The 25,220-nt window shown below is 48.6% G+C and overlaps 1 protein-coding gene across 1 annotated transcript in view; it reads left to right on the top strand.

The window, feature by feature from the left end:
* The window catches only part of cntn1b (contactin 1b), a 1,027,096-nt gene that overhangs the window by 500,928 nt on the left and 500,948 nt on the right, over positions 1-25,220 (top strand). Inside the window, exon 15 of the mRNA XM_070900643.1 lies at positions 12,812-12,987. Within this exon, the coding sequence (XP_070756744.1) occupies positions 12,812-12,987 (176 nt within the window). The remainder of the gene's footprint in view (positions 1-12,811; positions 12,988-25,220) is intronic.

Genomic DNA, 25,220 nt, shown 5'->3' with positions numbered 1-25,220 from the left:
AGGTGCATATACTGTGATTCAAGAGCCTGCAGCAACCTCAGATAGATGGACAGTCACATCAAATAGTAAGTTTAGCTCAAGGAGAGAAATGTTCCACTGAATCTATGTACATTATCTCCAAGCATGTCACTAGTAACTGCAGCGTTCAGATGTTGAGCTTGTCCTCACACTGGACTTTGCTGCCTGGTGGCCAAACAGTTTTCCAGTACCCTGCCACCACAACAGCAACTTACATTTATACATTGTCTTTAGCCTAGTATAAGAAAAAAGAAAGACTTAGATTTATACAGCGTCTTTCACGACTATTATGGCTGTACTGTACCTATGAATGACTCCACGAAGCAATGTGTTGTACTCAAACTGTAGCGACCTTGGTCCTTTATTCCAAACTCCAGAGTGAAGCAGCTGCATGGTGGCTCACCTTTTATGCAGCCCTGCCACCAGGGCAGGACAGGAAACCCCAATCTCCACCATTTGCACCCTCTAGTGGTGCCAGCATGTATATACACAGTGTAAATCCCACCGATAGTACATCAGGTAAACACGTCTCCATCTTATGCAACTATACAGTGACTACACAGAGAGTATATCTATAGTCTGCATATATAACATCACTCTCCCCCAAGTCCTTTGTGCCAATTACCTTTGCACTATGTGCTCTGGCTTAGCTCTCCCCAGACTTAAGTGCCAATAGCCCTTGCACCTTGGCTGTGCTTTGGCTTGGCTCTCTCCCTGTTAACCCCCAAGTCCTTTTGCCACATGTTGGGTAGTGGTTACCAGTTTGGATGGTTCGATGATGCAGTGGAGGTTCCAGAGGGTTCTGGGTGTGATCCATGTGTGTGTCTCCATGGCTACATCCATCCATTTCCCCCCCCCCCCCCCCTCCACAGCGAGATCATGCAACAACTGGCCTGTTATACAGGATCAGACACAGTGCAAGTACAAAGAAAGGAAGAAAAAAAAATATTTTTTTTACAGTTTGTATCGTGGCATCTAGGTTCAGTGACTTACATTTGTTATGTTTTACAGTCGTGCGCCAGGATTGGGTAGATTGCATAATTAGTTCAGTCATAGTCAGGACTGAGGTAGCAGTACAGGTATGCGAGGACGCTAGTTCCAGAGCAACCGGACGGGGTCCTAGTCATCTGATGGTGGTGCTGCGCCCCCTGCTAGCGGGGTGGGCTTGGTTCACTCACCTAGCCAGGACTTCGGGCCTTTGTCGTTGCCTAGTGGTGGGCAGAGCCACAGATGTGTGTGGCCTTCCTGTCCTCCTTTGAGGCTGCAGAATCTTCTGCCGGCTCTCTAACGGTGTTGGGAACCTGGCTGTTCCAGGTCCTGTTTGGGGAACTCGTTGGTTCTGATCTTTCGCTCCCGGACATGGCCAAGGTAGTTACTGGGTCTGGAGGCTGCACCGTCTCCACCCGGGTGGTGGGCAACGGCGGCCGACTGCACGTATTGGCGCAGTTTTCGTTTCCAGGTCCGTGGCGAATAGCGCCATCGGGTGCCTGCAGCGTGGGATAGATCTGGGGCAGGATATCAGGATCAGTGCCTTCACCCTCCTGAGGTCGCTGGCTTGCTAATTTTGGGGACACTCTATTCCCGACATCTTGCAACATTTTGTTCTTTACATTCTTAATTGGTTAGTTACATTGATTGCCATGCACACAATGTCTCTTTAAGTTCAGTTGGTTGCAGGTCTCCTTTAAGAGAACCCTGCCACGCCACGCTGCACCTTGCTGCAGCAGGGACACCATCCTGCCTCTGTCCTCGAGATCAACTGCCTTGATCCTTCTCTCCTGCGATTCTGCCACCAAAGCTGGAAGAGTGCCTGTGAATTCAATCTTCCTCCCCAGGAATCCTGCCACTGGAGCCGGGAAGGTACTTTTAGGTAGTTCCGGTTCGATCGTTGCCACGCAGTCGTGATGGACGGTCTGTGCCTCAGGTGCTGCGCTGGTCTGTTCTCTGGTGCCTGGCCCAAGCGAAGGTGAGGTTTTGCTCTGCCTCTGAGCACTGGGTACATCGATAGCTGGAGTGAAGAGGTCTTCCCATTTCCACTGGATCTTCCCCATCCACCTTCTTCCGAGTAGTGTTGGACCATCACCTGCAACAATCCACAGAGGTACCTTATGCACCACACCATTATGGATTACACTTACATCTGCACTACCAAGGACAGGGATCAGCTCCTTGGTGTAGGTGCGCAACTTTTCCTGTACTGGAACCAGCTCGGGTTCCAGCTCGTTTTCCGTTCCATAGCCCTTCAAAGGCATCCTGGCTCATCAGTGACTGGCTAGCTCCTGTGTCCACTTCCATGAAGACTGGAACACTGTTTATCTCGACTACTATCTTCACTGGAGGACAATCGGTGGTGCAGGTATACACTCCATACACTTCTTCTTGGGGCTGAGCTGCCTCTCTGGCCAAATCATCATACCCCCGCTGGATTCAAAGTCATCTACCGACTCCTAGACAGTGAGTCATATTTATTTTACACATACGCTGAAGGTGGCCCTTCGTCTTACAGGCTTTGCATACGTACTCAGCAAACCGACACTGGTGAGCCCTATGGTTTCCTCCGCAACGCCAGCATGGTGCTACTCGATTAGCATCTCTCGGCGGACTCTGAGTTCTGGAACCCTGAGGTTTGTGCTCTCTGCCCTGGGCAGAGCCACATTCTACAGTCTTGCCTGTGAAAGGCACCATTTTGTGTACAGTACTTGCTGGGTTTGAGTCCACAGGATGAATAATTTGCTTGGTGCTGCAGGTCGAGGTCATGAATGCCTGACTGATGCTGATGGCCTTCTGCAGGTTGACTGTGGTATTGGCAGATTATAGCTTGTGAAGGAGGCCCTCGTGCCAATTCCCATAATGAAGATGTCTCGCAATGCTTCGTTGAGGTGCGTGCCAAAATCACACGGTGCCGCAAGTCTCCTGAGGTCGGCAGCACATTTTGGAATCTCCTGGCTCTCAGGTCTGCGATGAGTGTAGAATCTGTGCCTGGCCATGGGGATGCTCTGTTTTGGTTTAAGTTGGTCGCGAATTAGTTCAGTCAGCTCATCGTATGTCTTATCCTTGGCCTTCATGGGTTCCCGCAAGTCCCTAACGAGGCGGTAGACCTCGGGCCCACAACTGGTCAGCAGTATAGTCTTGCGCTTCTCCGCCAATGTGTCCGTCTCCCCTGCCAGGTCGTTTGCCACGAAATATAGCTCGAGCCTTTCTGTGAAGGCATCCCAATCATCACCCTCTGCGAAGTCTTTTAGTGTGCCAAAGGTAGCCATAATCGCGTGAAAGTCCGTATTCTCATCACCAGATATTATGCCTGTACTGTATCTATGAATGACTATGAGACAATGTGTTGTACTTAAACTGCAGCGACCTTGGTCCTTTATTCCAAACTCCAGAGTGAGGCAGCTGCATGGTGGCTAACCTTTTATACAGCTCCTGCCACCGGGGCAGGTCAGGAAACCCCGGTCTCCACCAGTTGCACCCTCTAGTGGTGCCAGCATGTATATACACAGTGTAAACCCCACCGATAGTACATCAGGTAAACATGTCTCCATCTTATGCACCTATACAGTGACTAAACAGAGAGTATATCTATAGTCTGCATATACAACAACAACCACCAGACATCTCAAAGCTTTACAGCGATTAAGTACTTTTGTAGTCACTGGTGTAATGTGAGAAACGCGGCAGCCAGTTTGCACAGAAGCAAGCTCACATAAACAGCAATGTGATAATGACCAGATAATCAGTTTTTTTTGTTATGTTGATTGAGGGATAAATATTGGCCAGGACACCAGGGATAACCCCCCTGCTCTTCTTCGAAATAGTGCCATGGGATCTTTTATGTCCACTTCACAGAGCAGACGGGGCCTCGGTTTAACATCTCATCCAAAAGACGGCACCTTCGACAGTGCAGCACTCCCTCAGTGCTGCACTGGAGTGTCAGCCTAGGTTTTTTGTGCTACAAGTTCCTGGAATGGAACTTGAACCCACAGCCTTCTGACTCAGAGGCGACAGTGCTACCCACTGAGCCACGGCTGACACTGTGTGTCAGCATAATTAGACATAAATTGACATGAGTCAAAGAAGGAGACTTTAGGACAATAACCAAATGCTTGGTCAGAGAGGTAGGTTTGAGGTGTGAATACTGGTTAGAGAGTCCTCCGTTTCCGATGCCTCCAAAAGTATGTCACCATCCTCCGCCTGCTCCACGACGACAGGCAGGCCATGATCCTTACCAACGGATCCATCACAGACCCAATCCACGTCCGGACTGGGGTGAAGCAGGGCTGTGTCATCGCCCCAATGCTCTTCTCAATCTTCCTTCCTGCCATGCTCCAACTCAGTCGACAAGCTCCCCGCTGAAGTGAAACTAAACTACAATCAGAGGGAACCTGTTCAACCTTCGCTGTCACCAGACCAGATCCAAGACTACCCCAACCGCTGTCGTCGAGCTACAGTATGCAGACAACGCCTGTGTCTGCGCACATACAGAGGCTGAACTCCAGGACATAGTTGGCATATTTACTGAGGCGTACGAAAGCATGGGCCTTACGCTAATCATCAGTAAGATAAAGGTCCTCCACCAGCCTGTCCTCGCCGCACTGCACTGCCCCCCAAACATCAAGATCCACGGCGTGGCCCTGGACATCGTGGACCACTTCCCATATCTCGGGAGTCTCCTATCAACAAGAGCAGACATTGATGACGAGATCCAACACCGCCTCCAGTGCGCCAGTGCAGCCTTTGGCCACCTGACGAAAAGAGTGTTTGAAGACCAGGCCCTCAAAACTGCCCCAAGCTCATGGTCTACAGGGCTGTAGTAATACCCGCCCTCCTGTATAGCTCAGAGCCATGGACCATGTACAGTAGACACCTCAAGTCGCTGGAGAAATATCACCAACGCTGTCTCCGCAAGATCCTACAAATCCCCTGGGAGGACAGGCGCACCAACATCAGCGTCCTCGTCCAGGCCAATATCCCCAGCATTGAAGCACTGACCACACTTGATCAGCTCTGCTTGGCAGGCCACATAGTTCGCATACCAGACACAAGACTCCCAAAGCAAGCGCTCTACTCGGAACTCCTTCACGGCAAATGAGCCAAGGATGGGCAGTAGAAACATTACAAGGACACCCTCAAAACCTCCCTGATAAAGTGCAACATCCCCACTGACACCTGGGAGTCCCTGGCCAAAGACCGCCCTAAGTGGAGGAAGTCGCTGAGCTCCTTGAGCTCTCGTCGCCGCAAGCATGCAGAAATCAAGCGCAGAAGCAGAAAGAGTGTGCGGCAAACCAGTCCCACCAACCCCTTCCCTCAACGACTATTTGTCCCACCTGTGACAGAGACTGTGGTTCTTGTATTGGACTGTTCAGCCACCTAAGAACTCATGTTAAGAGTGGAAACAATTCTTCCTCGATTCCGAGGGACTGCCTATGATGACTCCCTCAGGACTGCATTAGAGCATCAGCCTAGATTTTTTTTTTTTGTGCTACGTTTCTGGAGTGGGACTTGACCCCACAGCCTTCTGACTCAGAGGCGAGAGTGCTACCCACTGAGCCACGGCTGACACTATGTGTCAGTATAATCAGACATAAATTGACATGAGCCAAAGAAGGAGACATTAGAACTAGTAACCAAATGCTTGGTCAGAGAGGTAGGTTTAAGGCGTGAATACTGGTTAGAGAGTGAGATGCATTATGGGACTCCTGCACTACCTGCCTGGTCCTCCTTGTCTGTCTGACGGTCACCCATTCCCTCTCTGCCTGCACACTCTTACGCTGCAGGGTAACTACCTCATGAACCATACTATCCATGTAGCTGTCAGTCTCACTGATGCACCGCAGTGACACCAGCTGCTGCTGAAGCTCCGAAACCTGGAGCTTGAGCTCCTCCAGCTGACGACACTTCCTGCACCAGGGAAGTGTCCTGGAGTTCCCACATGGTATAAGATGTGCAATCCACGGGACTGTGGTGCGCTGCCATGCCTCTACTTAATAGGATATCTGCCCTCCTGTATGGCTCAAAAACATGGACCATGTACAGTAGACACCTCAAATCACTGGAGAAATACCACCAACGATGTCTCCGCAAGATCCTGCAAATTCCCTGGGAGGACAGACGCATTAACGTTAGCGTCCTCGACCAGGCCAACATCCCCAGCATCGAAACACTGATCACACACAGCTGGGCGGGCTACATTGTTCGCATGTCTGACACAAGACTCCCAAAGCAAGCGCTCTACTCTGAACTCCTTCACAGAAAACGAGCCCAAGGTGGGCAGAGGAAATGTTTCAAGGACACCCTCAAAGCGTCCTTGATAAAATGTAATATCCCTGTCATGTATGTAACCTTCATGTAATTGTAGCCTTCATAACAACACTGCATACTGTATATACCTAAGAAATGCGCACCCTGACCACAGGGGGTGAACTTGTGGGAGACGCTCCTCACCTGGTCATCCAGGTATATAAAGGTCTCACACAGGGTCATCACTTCTTGGTCCCGTGAATAAAGGTTCAGGTCACAGAGTGACCTTGTTAGCAGAATGTGCCTCGTGTGAATTTATAGTAGTGTGTAAGGACATTACATTTGGCGACGAGAAACGGGAATCAACGACTCACGAGAATGGCCACCGGTAGCACAGAGAAATGGTACTGTGTTGGTGAGGACTGGGACGATTTCGTTGAGAGGCTCCAGCAGAGCTTTGTCACGAAGGACAGGCTGGGAGATGCAGTGACTTGACAGGCGAAGGGCGCATCTACTGACCAGCTGTGGACCTAAGACGTACGCGTTGATGAAAGACCTGCTCGCACCCGAGAAGCCGGCGGACAAAACCTTTGAAGAGCTCAGCAAACTGATCGGGGAGTACCTCAAACTGGTGAGCATTATACACATGGCCCGACACCGATTCCAGACACACAGACGTATGGAAGGACTTCGTTGCGGACCTTCGGCGCTTGGTCAGCCTCTGTAAGTTCACAGGCACCTGCGGGGGGAGATGTTAAGGGATTTCTTTATTGAGGGCATTGGTCATGTCGGGATTTTCAGAAAGCTAATTGAGACCAAGGACTTGACCTTGGAAGTGCCAGCGTTGATGGCTCAGACCTTCATGGCGGGGGAGGAGGAAACCAAGATAATATACGCGCGAAACTCTGCTTCCACCGTGGCGATGGATCAGGGAAGTTAACATTGTAAAGGCGATTCAGAACCCCGCAGACAGGTAAGGGCAATTTGACACCACCCAGACAGCAACAGACTCTGGAATGGGTCCTCAGCAGAGACACTGGCAGGTTGAACGGACATTTACACCATCACGGTGGACAATGCATCCCGGGATGGGGCCATTGACACCCATTAACAGAGTGCTCAAGAGTAATCAGAGAGGAATGCCTGGTAACAGCCCTTTTGTTCACAACGATCTCAGCTCATGCTGGAGGTGCGGGGGCAGACATGCTGCAAAAACCTATAGGTTTCAACAATTTATCTGTAGAAATTGTAACTTCAGTGGACATTTAGCCAGAATGTGCAGGAAGCCAGCAGCGAGGCTAATTTACGAGGCAGATGAACCAGAAGAGGGGTCTGCAAGGCAGGTTGATGCTTGGGACAAAGCAATGGACGCTGAAGTTCAGCGGGTTCATGTGGCAAACATCCACAGCTCATATACCAAAACGCCAACTATGATGATGAAAGTCCTATTAAACGGCATCCCGGTACGCATGGAGCTGGACACAGGGGCCAGCCAGTCACTTATGAGTGTCCAACAATTCGAGAAATTATGGTCACTCAGAGCTAGCAGCACACACTTACAGATGTACACCAAAGAGATCATCCCAGTGCTAGGCAGTGCAATGTTGGTAGTCACACATAATGGATCAGAGAACCTGCTGCCACTCTGGATTGTCCCGGGAAATGGTCCTGCGCTTTTGGGGAGGAGCTGGCTAGCCGAGATGAACTGGAAATGGGGGGGATGTGCACGCCATTTCATCTGTGGAGCGAAGTTCATGCTCACAGGTCCTATAGAAATTTGAGTCACTATTTCAACCTGGTGTCGGGATTTTCAAAGGTACCAAAGTAGTGATATGCATCACCCCGGACGCCAGACCATTGCACCACAAAGCCAGACCAGTGGCGTATGTGATGCGGGAGATAATTGAGAGTGAGTTGGACAGGTTGCTAAGAGAGGGCATAATTTCGCCCGTTGAATTCAGCGACTGGGCAAGCCCCATCGTCCCTGTCCTGAAAACAGATGGCTCGGTCAGGATCTGTGGCGACTACAAGGCCACTATCAACCGAGTGTCACTACAAGACCAATACCCGCTTCCGAGAGCGGAGAGTCTTTTTGCCACGCTGGCAGGCAGCAAGCTGTTCACCAAGTTGGACCTCACTTCAGCCTACATGACCCAGGAACTGGCCAAAGAATCAAAATCTGGACCAACAAAGATTCCCTCCTATCCTTGATTACGAAATGTGTCCTGACTTGGGATTGGGCGCCCGCACACGGAGCATGCCCCGAGGAGGTCAGACCATTTCACAGACTGATGGATGAGCTCTCCATCCAAGCCGACTGCCTACTATGGGGCAGCCGGGTAGTCATGCCCCAGAAGGGAAGGGAAGCATTCATCAGGGAACTCCACAGTGAGCATCCAGGCATTGTGCTAATGAAGGCCATTGCCCGGTCACATGTATGGTGGCCGGGAATTGACTCAGACCTGGAACACTGTTCGCAGGTGCACGATGTGTGCCCAGCTGGGCAATGCCCCCAGGGAGGCCCCACTCAGCTCGTAGCCCTGGCCCACCAGGCCATGGTCACGCAGTCACGTTGACTACGCGGGCCCATTCATGGGAAAAATGTTCCTCATTGTTGTTGATGCGTACTCAAAATGGATCGAGTGCATCATATTGAATTCGTGCACGACATCCACCACTGTGGAGAGTCTGCATGCGGTCTTTGCGACTCACGGCTTGCCGGACATCCTGGTTAGCGACAACGGCCCGTGTTTCACTAGCTATGAATTCGGGGAGTTCATGTCGGGTAATGGCATCAAACATGTCAGGACGGCACCGTTCAAGCCGGCTTCCAATGGCCAGACGGAACGTGCGGTCCAAATCATAAAACAAGGCATGCTCCAGATTCAAGGACCCTCCCTTCAGTGCTGCCTATCGCGCCTCCTGCTGGCCTATAGGTCCCGACCGCATTCGCTCACGGGAGTCCCGCCCGCGGAACTACTCATGAAACGTGCACTTAAAACTCGGCTGTCCCTCATTCATCCAATCCTGATAGACATTGTTGAGGGCAAGCGCCAGTCCCAAAATGAGTGCCATGACCGTAACTCAAAGGGGAGATGTATAGAAATCGATGACCCTGTATTTGTTCTTAATCACGCTTTGGGGCCAAAGTGGCTTGAGGGTACTGTAATTGGCAAAAAGGGGAATAGGGTCATAGTGGTCAGACTTAACAATGGACAGATGCCGCAAGCATCTGGACCAAGTAAAAAAAAAAAGGTTCAGCCTGGACACTGAGGAACCCGAGGAAGATCATGAGATGTTGCCCACACCACCGCCAGTGAATGAGCAACAAGAACATTCAGCAGCATGAACAGTCCCTGCGGCCAGCCCGGACAAGCCGGAATCACCATAGGTGACAGAGACGCATGCCAAGGCTCAACAACAAGAGCCCCAACTGCGGTGTTCCACGAGAGATCGTCGACCGCCTGAAATACTTCATCTTTGACCCCATAAGACGTTGGGGGCGAGGGGGGGGGGAAGTGATGTCATGTATGTAACCTTCATGTAACAACACTGTACACTGTATACACCTAAGAAATGCACACCTTGACCACAGGGGGTGAACTTGTGGGAGACACTCCTCACCTGGTCATCCAGGTATATAAAGGGAGGTCCCTCGCAGGGTCATCACTTCTTGGTTCTGTGAATAAAGGTTCAGGTCACAGAGTGACCTTGTCTGCAGAATGTGCCTCGTGTGAATTTATAGTAGTGTGTAAGGACTTTACAATCCCCACTGACACCTGGGAGTCCCTGGCCAAAGACTGCCCTAAGTGGAGGAAGTGCATCCGGGAGGTCTCTGAGCACCTCAAGTCTCGTTGCCGAGAGCATGCAGAGACCAAGCGCAGGCAGCGGAAGGAGCGTGCGGCAAACCTGTCCCACCCACCCTTTCCTTCAACGACTGTCTGTCCCACCTGTGACAGTAATTCCCATATTGAACTGTTCAGTCACCTAAGAGCTCAATTTTAGAGTGGAAGCAAGACTTCCTTGATTCTGAGGAACTGCCTATGATGATGATGATAATAGGCTATTAACTATCTTAACAGAAATAAACTCGTCTTAAAAAAAATCACCAATCAGCTCCTTCCCTTGTGCTGATGTCACTTTAGGTTTTTTACCTCGCTCCCTGATGCTCGCGCTTTCTCCAGGCTCAGGGCTCTTGGGCCTAGCTCTATCTGCGGCTGTTCCTCTCGCTCTCCCGCTGGTCCGCTCTCGTGCCTATTAACTTAGAGTCTTTGGCTTCTGTGGCTCCACTCCTCCTTGGGATGACTCCACTCCTCCTTGGGATGACTAAACCGCCTTCCGCCTCTCCACCGATTCCAGCTCTGCTTGCGATCCACTCTGATTGCATTCTCCCAGCTCTGACTCCAAGCTCTGTGCTCAAGCTCTTTTGCAAACTAGACTAGGACTAGGTAAATGCACCGCCAGGGACTGGGCCGTACACTCCAGGTAGCACTGCGGTTCAATCGCTGACCTCTCTTGACTGATTTGTGCCGTAATGGTGGTGGTTTCAAAGTTGGCCTGAGTGTCCTGCACTAGGGAGCAGAAAAATCGGCATCGACCCACTTTAGGCTGCCAACCAGAAATTCCCAATTGGAGAAGGAGTCACGTTTGGATGTCGGGTGAGGACAGGATGAACGATGGAATCCTTCATTCAACCAGCTGGCTTTGGGGCTGCCATTCATTGAAATAACTGGTGAACTTCCCCAGTGGATCATTCTGTTGCTCCAGTGAGTAGCTGAACATTACAACAAGAACTTGCATTTATATCGTGCCTTCAACAAAGTAAAACATCCCAAGGCCCTTTACAGGAGCAATTATTAAACAAAATTTGACACTGAGCCACATAAAGAGCTGTTAGGACAAGCAACCAAAAGTTTGGTCATAGGTAGGTTTTAAGCAGCATCTTAAAGGAGAAGAGAGAGACAGAGAGGTTTATGGAGGGAATTCCAGTGCTTAGGGCCTAGGGAGTGGAAGGCACAGCCACTGATGGTTGAGCGATTAAATTCGAGGTCGGGCAAGAGGCCAGAATTGGAGGAGCGCAGAGATCACGGAGGATTGTAGGGCTGGAGGACGTTACAGAGATAGGGAGGAGCGAGCCCATGCAGGAATTTGAAAACAAGGTTGATGTAATGTATTTGCTTCATGGGTTCTTTGCTTAAGAATTCATAGCAACACATTGCTATTAAGAACTAGTTGGTTTATTAACAAAGGTTTAACAGTCACACGACACATTACCAGTTCATCCACCAGGCTCACAATAACCTGCCTCATCGTGGATCCCCTGAACCCAACTTGCTGGGGTTTTATTGAGTCTTGTGAATGTCACATGACTGGCTAAACCACTCACAACTCAACAGCTCTACAAACCTGTGAGCATACTCACAGGTACATACATTACAGATGAGAATTTCTAAATCGAAGCATTGCCAGACCAGAAAGGGCCTAGGTTTGATCCCCAATCTCTGAGCTGGACCATGGTAGCAAGTTAGGAAGGGAAAGGCAGTCAGCATGCTCAGTCCCATCGTTATCCACCAAGTTGCAAATGGAAATGCTCATGTGTGGCTATCAGGTGGCAACAGTACGGGGTTAGGCTGCGATGTCTCCCTTATCCATCTCCTCCCCCCATCCGCCCAACACTCAAATAGCCTGCTGACACTCAAAGTCAATGTTCAATTGCAAATAATGACCCTATTCTGCAAGTTTCTGGTGGGCAGCCAATGCCTGTGAAACGAAACCCCAGAACAAAGCATAAGAACATAAGAAATAGGAGCAGGAGTAGGCCATTTGGCCCCTCGAGCCTGCTGCGCCAATCAATAAGATCATGGCTGATCTGATCTTGGCCTCAACTCCACCTCCCTGCCCGTACCCCATAACTCTTGATTCCCTTATCGTTCACAAATCTATCTATCTCCACCTTAAATATATTCAGTGACCCAACCTCCACAGCTCTACGGGGTAGAGAATTCCAAGACTGGCTAAGCCACTCCCAACTCAACAGCTCTACAAACCTGTGAGCATACTCACTCACAGGGGCATACATGACAACCATAAACACCAAACACTACACAGATTAACTACATTCATTATTCGATGTTTGTGTACCTTGTGCATACATTAGCAACCTTGTTTGCATTGACTGCAGTTCAAAAACAATCCACTGCTGGTGAAATGCTTTGGGACATATAAATGTAAGCTTATTATTTAATTCATCTCTCGCTTGCTCTCTCCCAGCAAATATCATTGAACAATTTATATCTTATCCCTGTCCCTATCCCAAGGAGGCTCAGGATAATTGTCATGTCTCTCCATAAGCACAGCTATTGCTCTTGTGGTTCCATGTAACATCTGAATCCTGAAGTTAATGTCGGCCTTGATACTCAGTTATCCAGAACTGTCTTGATCACAGTGGAGCCAGCCTTACACATTCACAATTTGTGTTGGTTGCTACTTGAAGACGTTTTCAAGATGTTGAGCTGTTGTAAACCCTGTGATTTTATTCCTCTCCATGTCTTTCTAGAGCCCACCAAAATCACCCTTGAACCATCAAACATCGATGTCACCATGGGGGAAAATGGCACCATGGAGTGTCATGCATCTCACGATGCCACGCTGGACCTTACATTCATCTGGTCGACAAATGGCTACCCTATTGACTTTGACAAAGAGAATGACTACATGGAACGCAACGTACTGGTAAGTGACCTGTGGTAATGCCCAATATAATGCCCATGGCTAATGCCTACCTGTAGTCTCAACAGTTTGACAGCATTCTTTGAAGACCAAATCAACTCTCTTCCGTCTAGTGCCAGAACATGGCACATTAACATTTGAACAATTACAATTTAATGTACTCGAAGGCAATGTCATAGTCGCTGGTTTTGATAGCTTGTGGGAATCAGACAGGAATTTTCCCTTATTGGCCCTAAGATTTTTTTTCTGGGTTTTTTTGCCTCTCCCAGGAGATTCCGTGGCTGCTGGGGTAAGAAGTGTCTAGTCATTACGCTTCACCCATCATGAGTTTGGGTCAACATTGATGGACCAACTGGTCTTTTCCTGCCTGTCATTTTTGTACGTCCGTAGGCACAATGAGCAACACATGATTTAGTGGCTGTTAACTGCTCTGTCTCCTCTTGTTATGAGTATTTGGCCCAGTTTGTGCCTCTTCCAATTTGCACCTGCCTGTACATCTTCTTTGTGCCACTGCTGTTTGTACAATCAGGATGCGAGTGCGTCTCTGTGTAAGACCCTGCTGTAATGTTCCATATTGTCCAGGTGCAGGATAGCTGTTGCCATCTGTAGCTGGGCTCACGCCATCCAAACTAGCATTTTACAGCTGGTGCCATTAATGGGTGGCCAATTCCTCACAGGTTAGTGAGCATCGTATTTGTTATGTATGTAACCCTAGGTAACTTGTATCATACCACCACCAGAGGGCCTATCTGTTGGAGTCCCAAGGGATCCCAGCATCCATTGGGAGCACTGTATATAAGCAGGCCTCCAATGCTGTACCAGCACTCTGGAGTTTGAATAAAGGAGCTAAGGTCACACTTACTCATTGTCTACAGTACTCAGTTGCATTACTTTATTATGAGCATAACAGTATTGCTGGTGGCCGATGAGGCCAGTTGGAAGGAGATATGCATCTGATCCCTTCCAGTCTAGGATAGAGAAATGCTACACGTGGGTTCAGTTGCAGGTGTGAGAGTATTTTTATGCTCCCTTGCAATGTATGTACCTGTGAGTATGCTCACAGGTCTGTAGAGCTGTTGAGTTGGGAGTGGCTAAGCCAGTCATGTGATGTTCACAAGACTCAATAAAACCCCAGCCAGTTGGATTCAGGGGATCCACGATGTGGCAGGTGGTTGTGAGCCTGGTGGATGAACTGGTAATGTGTAGAGTGATTGTTAAACCTTTGTTAATAAACCAACTAGTTCTTAATAGCAATGTGTTGCTATGAATTCTTAAGCAAAGAACCCATGAAGCAAATACATTACATCCCTTAATGTACTTTATTCTGTGATTGTGCCTGAACTACAAAATATCCGCTGTTCTCTGTGACAGCCTCAATCTGGAACCACCACGAGTACATCTCTCTGTGCATTCCACATGGTAGTTTGGTGGATGCATTTTATAATGACAGGGACATTATACCAGGTGACGGTCAATGTATTCTTCTGCTGCTGAGTGGAGCTATGTGTAAGTGGCCTACGAAGATACAAAATTGACATGGAGGAAAAGACCAGCTCGTCTATCACGCCTGCTCCTTTAAGGCCATAATTGCTTTTACAGGCTCAATCCTGACATCAGTGAGTGGCTACGCCTGTCTGATGCATCTCGAGGTCTATTTGGAGGACAATCGATTCCCTGTGGATTTGCAGATGTTTGTAAATCCCTGGTTCCTACCAGAGATCAAAAAGATCAGCAGGAAAAGAGTGGATTTCAATCTTCCATTTTTTAATGTGAAGTGCGTTGGACACAGGATTTCCTCGTGTGGCATTGGCCGTGGAGGATTGGCTGCTTTGCACCAGTAGGGTTGGACAGCTCTTGCCTGGTTCAAGATGGAGGCTGTCACAGAAAACAACCTTGTCTGGTTCCTTATCTATCGAATTGTAGCCAGAGAATCACCTGCAATGGCTTCTCTTCCCACTCCTGCATCACTACCTCGGAAGTCCCTCGCGGATCTGTCCTTGGTCCCCTTCTGTTTCTTATCTACTTGCTGCCCCTCGGTGACATCATTCGAAAACACAGTATCAGTTCCCACATGTACGCTGACGACACCCAGCTCTACCTCCCCACCACCTCTCTTGACCGCTCCTCCGTCTCTAAGTTGTCAGACGGCTTGTCCAACATGAACAAAAATGTTCTCCAGTGAATATTGGGGAGACCGGAGCCTTTGTCTTCGGGCCCCGTCACAGACTGCATTCTCTAGCCAGCGACTCCATCCTCCTCCCTGTCAACTGTCTAAGCCTCAGCCACACTATTCGCAACCTTGGTATTGTGTTTGATCCCGGGATGAGTTTCCAACCATTTCTCCGCTCCATCACCGAGACCCCGACTTCCTCTGTAACATAGCCCGACTCCGACCCTGCGTCAGCTCACCTTCTGCTGAAACCCTCTGTTAATTTTGTTACCTCGAGCCTTAATTATCCACTGCTTTCCTGGCCGTCCTCCCATCATCCACCCTTCATGAACTTGTGCTCATTCAGAACTCTGCTGCCCGTGTCCTAACTCGCACCAAGTCCCGCTTACCCATCACCCCTGTACTCTCTGACCTATGTTGGCACCCGGTCCAGCAACGCCTCAACTTTAAAATTCTCATCCTTGTTTTGGAATCCCTCCATGGCCTCGCACCTCCCTATCTCTGTAATCTGCTCCAGCCCCACAACCCTCCGAGATGTCTGCGCTCCTCTAATTCTGCCCTCTTGAGCATCCCTGATTTTAATCGCTCAACCATTGGTGGCCGTGCCTCCTGTTGCCGACGCTCCAAGCTCTGGAACTCCCTGCCTAAATCTCTCTGCCTCTCTTTCCTCCTTCAAGACGCAGTTTAAAACATGTCATTGCATGAGAGAGAGTACAGAGGAGATTTACGAGGATGTTAGCTGAACTGGAGAATTTTAGCTATGAAGAAAGATTGGATAGGCTGGGTTTGTTTTCATTGAATCAGAGGAGGCTGAGGGAAGACCTTATTGAGGCCTAGATAGAGTGGATAGGAAGGACCTATTTCCCTTAGCAGAGGGGTCAATAACTAGGGAGCATAGATTTAAATTAATTGGTAGGAGGTTTAGAGGGGATATGAGGGGAAATTCCTTCACCAGAGGGTACTGGGGGTCTGGAACTCACTGCCTGAAAGGGTGGTAGAGGCAGATTACCTCAACACATTTAAACAGTACTTGGCTGTGCACTTGAAGTGCCGTAACCTGCAGGACTGCAGACCAAGAACTGGAAAGTGGGATTAGGCTGGGTAGCTCTTGGTCGGCCGGCGCGGACACAATGGGCCAAAATGGCCTCCTTCCGTGCTGTAAATTCCCATGATTCTATCCATTCACCCACCATTTTTAGCACCGGTTACAATCCTTCAGGAGAGGAAAGGTGCAGTGGAGAGAAAATAGGGATAAAGAAAGTTACCTCTGCAGGTGTGTTCATAGGAAAAAAAAATTATTTGTTATAGATTATAACACGCCAGTTACTGCACACCTATTTCACGTAGCTCCCATTTAAAGGAAGTACTTGCTCCAGTGCCCACAACTTCCTCTGGTGATTTTCCTATTGGTGTTTTTTTATGTTGTATATCTGTTTGTTTTATGTTTATCATCCCCTTTTCCTAACTCTGTACAGCAACTTCCAAATGAATTTGTGAAGAAAACATGGAATACAGTTTCAGTGGTAGAGTTCCTGGTCTCCCGCTGTAACTTCGGTAAAAAACCTCCCGGGAGAGATGGTGGGAGAACGCAAGAGCCCTCATGTAAATTCTATACGCGTGGCGTTTACTTGTGATCGCCGTTTATCCACACGAAGGCCGGAATCTTACCGGCGCTGCCAGTGCGGGTTTGGAGGCGGGCCCGCTGTCAAAATGGCCGAGATTGACAGCGGGGCGGAAGTCCGCTCTAGACCCGCCTCCTTGTAAGTTTCCAAAGTGCCGGGTCTGACTGCGGATTGTAGACCCGGCACTAAGCAGCGGGTCAGGCAATTGTGATAGTTAGCAAGCTGCTTAAACCTATTTAACAGCATTTTACCAGCTCCAAAGGATTTTACCAAGTTTTTAACGAGCTTCCCATCGCTCGGGCTTCATGTCCGGTAAATGTGTCGGGTTCTCAATGACTCTCCTTTGCTTTGGCTAGTTGACAGTTGCAGAAGTGGTATAAAAGCTACCATTTCACAGCTGTTCACTTTCCAATGTCAGAAGCTGAAGCCTTCAGGATTTGGAAAACACTTTTGAGCTGTATGCAGGTTGGAAGTGTTTTCAGTGAACTCTCTATCCACTGTCACCTCCTTGGAGCGACCTCTCTCACCATTGACAGATCGCGTCTGTCATCTCACCTTCAGCTGCCATCTATTCCAACAACATCAGTGCCCTTGAAAAAATCTCACCTTGGTCCTCAGAATCCCACCTTGATCAGCCCCAACACCAACATCACTAAACACACCAGTGTCACGACCAACAACAGCAACCTTCTCCGCAATCACCCGATGCAGCACAGGACACACGGCATCAGCACCCGAACACATTGCTGCCTGGGATGCCAGGGATGGCCTCACCATGGCCACATTTACTTCACTTGATGCTGTACACTCTGGCTGCCACATGATGCGCCAGGTTGGTACCACCCCTCACCAACACCATAAAGCATCCCTACAATGCCCAAGCTATTCCTTTCACACTCATCACCATTGGGGGGCGGGGGGGTACTGTTATGTCTCACCATTCACTACAACTCACAAAGCCACTTCCAAAGGTTCACACAAATCTGGCCAAGAATGCAAAGTGATCAAAGTAAAGATTTCAATGTTTGACAACACATTAACAGAAACTTTACATGAACATTGGCTAAAAGACCCCAGTACCTACCCTTGTGTGTTGTTAGTTAGTATGATTGGACAAGGATGAGGGTGAATGTGAGGGGTGGCTAGTGAGATGGGGATGTGATAATGCAGATCGAGAGCGAGCGATAGGCGGAGCTGCAAGGTAAGTTGATGTGAGTAAGGATGTGCAGGAGTAGGGGAGGGAAGGCAGATGAAGGGTGGCTAGTGAGATGGGGATGTGATGAGTGGCACAGTAGGATGAGGTTGAGTGTAGCTTTGCAGTAACGTTTAGTGATCTACTGAGATCATTGAAAGGTTTGTGCCACTGCAGCCTGGTCCTCCTGACAACATCCCTGCTTGTGCCCTCCTATACAATATGCAACCAGGCTGCGTTGGTCTCCTGGAGAGGTCTCTTCCGCCCATTGGAAGGGAAGAGAACCTCCCAGCGTGCTATGTCTCCCTCCATATGCATCTGGAGGGAGTGATGGGAGAGCCTGGTTGCACCTTTGTGCAGTGCTTGCAGCATCTCAATGCTGTAGAACATTGACAGCACAACAGTCGAAATCGATGTGGGCATGGTCCCTTTTAAAGAAACCGGCTGATGACGTGTTATCAAATGACGTCATCAGACCCACTTCCTTCAAATGGCTGGGAACCTCGCAGGGTGGGATTAACAAGCCCCATCAACAGAAGATTGTTCATACAGTGCGGGCTTCAACACCCGCCACCGACCCCGGCCGTCCTGGACCCGCCCCGGTTGGTGAGATCCGCGGACTAATTGTTCTTATCTGAGAGCCAGCTCACTTCCTGCATTGCCATCAATGAACAAACTGTGCAACACAAAGTTTTTAGGTGCACCATGAACCCTCAAGGCCTTGCCACTGCTGTGGGCATTCTAATCAAGCCAGCAGTAATTCCCATTTGATCCATGCTATTCTGTATTAACCTCTGGAAGCCCATTTGTACCAATCTGCACACAACAGCATAATTCTAAAAAGAAACTTGGGGGATGTCCCCAGCGAACCGAGGCCAGATTGGTGCAGTTTTCGGTTACTGCACCTTCACCGGTCCGACCTCCGACCCCCCACATGACAGCCTGGGCAGAGTGATTCTTGGGCAGGCCAGGCCTCGACTTGAATGCACAGAGTCTCAGTCGCGGACGCTTGTCCCTCGTTCCACGCCCGGTTCTGGTGGCCTCGCCCACAACATTCGATTCAGACGCGGTGCTGCAAACCAGCTACGGGAACAATCTCGAATGTGAAGAGGACGAGCTGTGAGGAACATTTGGAGACGCTTAAGCTTTTTAACAGTCTGGATAGACCCGTCGTTAACTGGAACCTCATCAAAATATTGAATGGAACAGATGAGATAAACCCAGATTATTATTTTAAAGCACACAAAAGAAAATGGGACCAGACGACATAAATCAAAATTATTGGGGAGGATTGCAGTTGGAGGCTTCCTTCGGGCGAATGCCTCTGACCCAAAATTTATTTTACGAAAATACCTGGTGGTCCCGGAGGAACGTAGGCATCCGGTCGGAGACCTAGTTTTGCAATCCAGCGTACGGGAACATGTCTTCCAGGAACGTATTCATATCCTGGGATCACATGGGCCTGGACTACCAATCACAATCAAGTATTCTCATTTATAATAATGGGAACTCCGTTTGTACGAGCTCCCATTACTATCAATGAGAATACCCCCCAAAAACAAGAAACACAACACAATAAATAAAAAAATACTCACACATATTTAAAATGAATTGAAATTGAATATTTTAGAAAAAAAGTATTTTTTTGAAAAATGTTTTAATTTGTTTTAACAGGGTTAAAAATAAACACCTTAATGAACAGGGTTTTTAAATATAAAACTGAGTGATTACATTTAATTTTTCTATGTTTTATAACTCTTACGCTGTTAAAAGTAAGCTATACGCCTGCAGGCGTAAGAGTTTGAAGGACATCCGCTGGGCAAGAGTTGGGCAAATAGCTTAATCTATGTCCTTCCTACAGGGAACCGTGCGATCCATCAGAAGAAATTTTGACAGATCACAAAAGCCGGTTCTCGGCGCATGCGCGCTGCGCGCTGGGACCTGGCATTTGCGAGGCCTCTTTGGGTGTGCACACATCGTACGCACCCAGAGAAGCCGCAACTTTCGACCCAATGTAAAGTAATTTAGAACAGGATCCAGGATAAGCTCCAATGTTCATCAGTGACGAACGTCCACAATGTTCCATCAAGCAAGGTAATAAAGGCAAAAACACAGATTTTTCTTTTATAGATTTCATTATGGAAGAGTTGATGCGCTAGACGATTTTCTCCTCCCTGAATTCTCCTTTTGCTCCGACAGTCTGCCTTGTGTCAGCTGAAGGTTTCCCCAGGGTGCAGCTCCAGCATCCAACAGTTGTAACTCTCCCTCTTACCAGCAGGGGGCAATTTAACATCACTTTAAAAAAAGATCCATACAGAGCTTGTTGATACAGAAAATGCTTCTTTGAAAAGCAACTTCTGATCGTTACCCTCACTGTGTCACTGATCCTGCTCTATCGGCCTTACTTAGTCCTCCTTAAAGGAGCAGGCACCAACATATCCAATATTCTTCAAGGGATCTCAGTGCCCTCCATGTGCTGTGTAAGTTAACATAACATAAGAATTAGGAGCAGGAGTAGGCCATTCGGCCCATCGAGCCTGCTCCGCCATTCAATGAGATCATGTCTGATCTTCTACCTCAACTCCACTTTCCTGCACTAACCCCATATCTCTTGATTCCCTTAACATCTAAAAATCTATCGATCTCTATCTTTGTCTTGAATATATTCAGACTGAGCCTCTACAGCCCTCTGGGGTAGAGAATTCCAAAGATTCACCACCCTCTGAGTGAAGGGGTTTCGCCTCATCTCCGTCCTACATGGCTGACCCCTTTGCTGTATGTATGCAGCCATTCCTCAGGGGAAGCCATCACTTTCGCTGTCTCAGTTTGTCCCTCACTTTTGCTATCTGACGGGAGGCATTCGAATGTATTTATGAACTGCCCATGTGCGTATGTGGGAGCTGCTCTCAAAGACCTCAGGAGACGGAGCTCCTTTGCATAGGGCAGTATGTCTGAGATTACTATTCGGGCATCGACTTTGTCTCCCGGCGTGCTGTTAGCTCCTCCTCTTTCCCTTGCAGTTGGGTGTTTGACCGGCTCTGATCACCTGACATCCACTTTCCAGTGCTGGGTGGCAGTCGGAAACTGATTTTACTCCCAGTTCCATATCCCAGGGCATCAATTGAAGCCCTCAGTTGCTGCCTTTCGGCCTATTCTTTTGTCATATTACACTCCTGTGAAGTGCCTTGGGACGGTTTACTACGTTGAAGACGCTATATAAGTACAAGTTGTTGTTGTTGTACAGTTCAGTGCCTCATCAGATAGGGCACATTTACCCAGGGGGTGTGTGTCGTTGTCCCTTTAAGGACGGGAAGGCTCCTAAACTTCACCAAACGGCAGTGGTGAAGCAGGAAACCGAAGCTTTATTTCTCCTTTCATCTTCTCTCTCCGGAACTCTGAGAAGAATGTGAATTGAGTCCAGCAAATGCAGTCAAATCCGAGAGCAGATATTTTTGGCCCGAGTATCACAGTGAGCAGCACAAAACCTAAAACAGAAAAGTGTTGGAGGTTTGGGGAATTGAATATATTCAGAAACAAATCCTTTTGATGCAAGGTGACAATCAGTCGATGGTACGCCTGCAGATTGATGACATCGTCACCAAACTACGGCAAGTGAATTGGCTCAACACATCACCCTGCAGCAACTTTCCTCACTGACTGACTTTGATGTCACCTGCTCCCCCAATTTTCCATTAAAAGTTCTGGAAGGAACAAATGGCTTACCTTGCTGGTCCAGTTGGCATCCATTTTGGAAACATCAACACTTGCCTTCAAACAAAGTCTGTCCACTTGTGCTCAGTTTGCACCGCTCAGCAGTTTGATGTGTGCATCATTTTGATTAATTTAGGTTCGTCAGGAACACAATGGACACTGTAATGTATGCACCTGTGAGTATGCTCACAGGTTGGTCGAGCTGTTGCATTGTGAGTGGCTTAGCCAGTCACGTGATGTTCACAAGACTCAATAAAACCCCGGCCAGTTGGGTTCGGGGGATCCACGATGAGGCAGGTGGTTGTGAGCCTGGTGGATGAACTGGTAATGTGTAGTGTGATTGTTAAACCTTTGCTAATAAACCAAACTAGTTCTTAATAGCAATGTGTTGCCATGCATTCTTAAGCAAAGAACCCTTGAAGCAGATACATTACAGACACCTTTCTTTATTTTGAATGTTAGCTGATTGGAGATGAGGTAGAACTGAAGAAGAATCGGTGCATACATACAGTGAATTGTGTGCCAGGAGATTGTAGGCGATGTTGGTTTAAATTTCACTTTTCATTCACTTCAATAGGATTCTCGACATCTGTGTTTTTAAACTGGTTCTTCCAAACATTATGTTCAGTGACCTTTTCCCTCTCTCCTGTGCTTTCTCCCTATCTTACCCTCCTCTCCTTTGCCTTGATTAAGTCTGGTTCCAGAGGCACCAGTTATTCTCTGGTAACTTCCTGTTTGTCCTGTGACTGCTGTTCACCTGTAAAACACACCTGAGCTCAGAGCCACTGTAGCCTTACTGAAAATACAGACGTCGCACTTTTAAGCAGGGGTAAATGGATAGAGATCAGGAGCTTAAAAACCTGGCTAATTCACCCCTAAGCGACCTGTTTGATATTTAGATTTACCCCAACCTGATATCCCAGGTATATTTACCCTCTGATTGAATAAATCAATGAGGGAAAAGAAAGACTTGCATTTATATAGCGCCTTTCATGACCACTGGATGTTTCAAAGCATTTTACAGCCAATGAAGTACTGTTGGAGTGTAGTCACTGTTGTAACGTCGGAAACACGGCAGCCAATTTGCGCACAGCAAACTCCCACAAACAGCAATGTGATAATGACCAGATAACCTGTTTTAGTGATGTTGATTGAGGGATAAATATTGGCCCCAGGGATAACTCCCCTGCTCTTCTTCAAAATAGTGCCTTGGGATCCACCTAAGAGAGCAGATAGGGGCCTCAGTTTAACGTCTCATCCAAAAGACGGCACTTCTGACAGTGCGGCACTCCCTCAGCACTGCACTGGAGTATCAGCCTGGATTTATGTGTTCAGGTTCCTGGAGTGGGACTTGAACCCACAATTTTCTGACTTAGAGGCAAGTGTGCTACTCACTGAGCCACAGCTGACACTGTGGGAGAGGGAGTTTCAGTAATATAATGACATTCTTCAAAGACATTACTGAGTATGTTAATAAAGGGAATGCAGTGGATTTAGTATTTTTGAATATTCTAAAAGCTTTTCACAGAGTGCCAATTGAGAGACGAAAGAACAAAGCAACTGGTATTAAAGGTGAAATGTTGGCATCAATAGCGGGATAGTTGGAGGATAGAGAAGAGGAGTGAACAGACGTTCCTCAGGTAGAGCTAGTGATGTGCCTGAGGGATGTGTGAGGGAACGCCCTTTGATTTCCATGTACGTTTACACAGGGCAGGGAGAGATTTGTATCGGATTTGCAGACAATGCCAAATTGAGGGTGTGGGAAAGCATGGGGAGGATTGCAGGAGACTACAGGAGGACATGGCTGTCCTGGCAATGGGTAGACTTCTGATGAATGCAATTCAGCACAAATACGTGTCAAGTGTACGTTCTGGGAGAACAGAATGGAACGAGAATGTTAATGGTGGAATCTCTGTGGCAAGGAGAGAGAGATCCAGGGGTACAGGTACACAAATCTACAAAAGCCAGGAGGTGAGAGTCAATCAGTACAGGACAGTGGTTAGGTAGAGCTGGGTACAGTTTAGGCACTTCCTTATGGAACAGATATTGGAGCCATGAAAAGGTTCAACAGGGAGCTACTAAGTTGGTACAGAAGCAAAAGCATTGAATTGGGATGAGAGACTTTAAAAAAAGGACCACATTCATTGGTGCGAGTGTTGCAACATGGAGCAACTGACCCATATTGAACAGAAGGCCATGGGATTGATCCCCGAACTGTCTGTGCCCTTGGGTTATGGCGGGTAGGAGTCAGCCTGGGTTCCTGGCTCCTGATTGCCACCTAGCGACCCTGGGTGGAAGTGCAGATGATCAAGGTGAGGATGGGATCAGGCTCTACTTTGATCCTTCCCGCCACCATCCTTACAGTTGGACAGCTTGGAGGAGAAATTCAGTCACACTTCTGTTGCGGCGTTAATCCAGACGCCTTGGAAAAAGTTTGCACCTCCCACCCAGAAATTCGTCAGAATCGGCTGAAGAGCTGCCAGGGGCAGTAAATCAGCCATTGCACACCAGAGCTGGGGGGCGGGAGGGGGTGATAACAAAGTTTGGTCGGTACATTTTGCAGACCCATTGCGCATGCGCGGAACTCCGAATCAGATTCCGGGAAAAGCCGAGTCTTAAAGGCGCGGCATTGTAATGCACCCATTAAAGTTTTCAAAATCACTTGTTTTCAACCTGTATTGTTCTGTCTGCTGCTGAAAACTCAGAGCTGTGTGTAAACATTGCACTGACTGTGACCTCCGAGGGAAGCGCTTCCTCATCCCGTTAAGTAGCTGCCAGTTAACGACTCTGCAAGCCTGTACCGAATGTTTTTCCAGACGTTGTTCTTGGCGGGCACTCAATGAAGCACACGCACCGAATTTACCGACCGGGGCGCAAGTGTGGGCGTTGCACCAGGAATACGTCAGGATCGGAGCGGTCGCCAGCAGCCAGGCGCTAATGGTTTGCACCCCCGGTGAGCCTACAATGAATTTTTGGTCGGGCGCTAATCGCTGTGCTCGTGGTCGGTAACCGCTAACGCTTCCATTAACGCCCCCTTCTGGGTGCTAACTGAAGCGTTAGACAACCAAAAATCCAGCCCATGATTATAATTGTTCTATATTTCAAGCCTCTAAATATCTTAGTGAGAGAAAAACAACAAAAAAAATTTGAAAAGCGGCATGATGGGTCCAATGACCTTCTGTGCTGTAAGACACCATGGGGCTGAAATTCAGCCTCCCAAAAAGGCTGCTTGCCGCCAGAAAGAGACGGCCAAGTGGCGAAGTCGAGTGGCTGCCGATTTGGAGTCCAATGGCCGGCGCCAGCGAAATTCACCTCCGTGCTTTTTCCGGCAGTCCCCACTTCCGCCCCGCTGCTGCCGAACCCTCCTCAGTACGTCCTCAAAGGGCGTACCGCCAACCTCCCGCTCCTCCATCCATATTCAGCACAAAAAATCTTCGGGCCGCTGAGCGGTGCCCCCGACAGCTTTTTCTGTCGGTGCGTCTTGTTTTCAGTGTGTGGGACATGGCTGCAAGCTGCCCTTCAGGGCGAGGGTGCACTGCTG

The sequence above is a fragment of the Pristiophorus japonicus genome, chromosome 15 (assembly GCF_044704955.1).
Source record: "Pristiophorus japonicus isolate sPriJap1 chromosome 15, sPriJap1.hap1, whole genome shotgun sequence".
NCBI lineage: Eukaryota > Metazoa > Chordata > Chondrichthyes > Pristiophoridae > Pristiophorus > Pristiophorus japonicus.
Note: the sequence above shows the minus strand (reverse complement) of the source record. Positions and strands in the feature narration are given on the sequence as shown.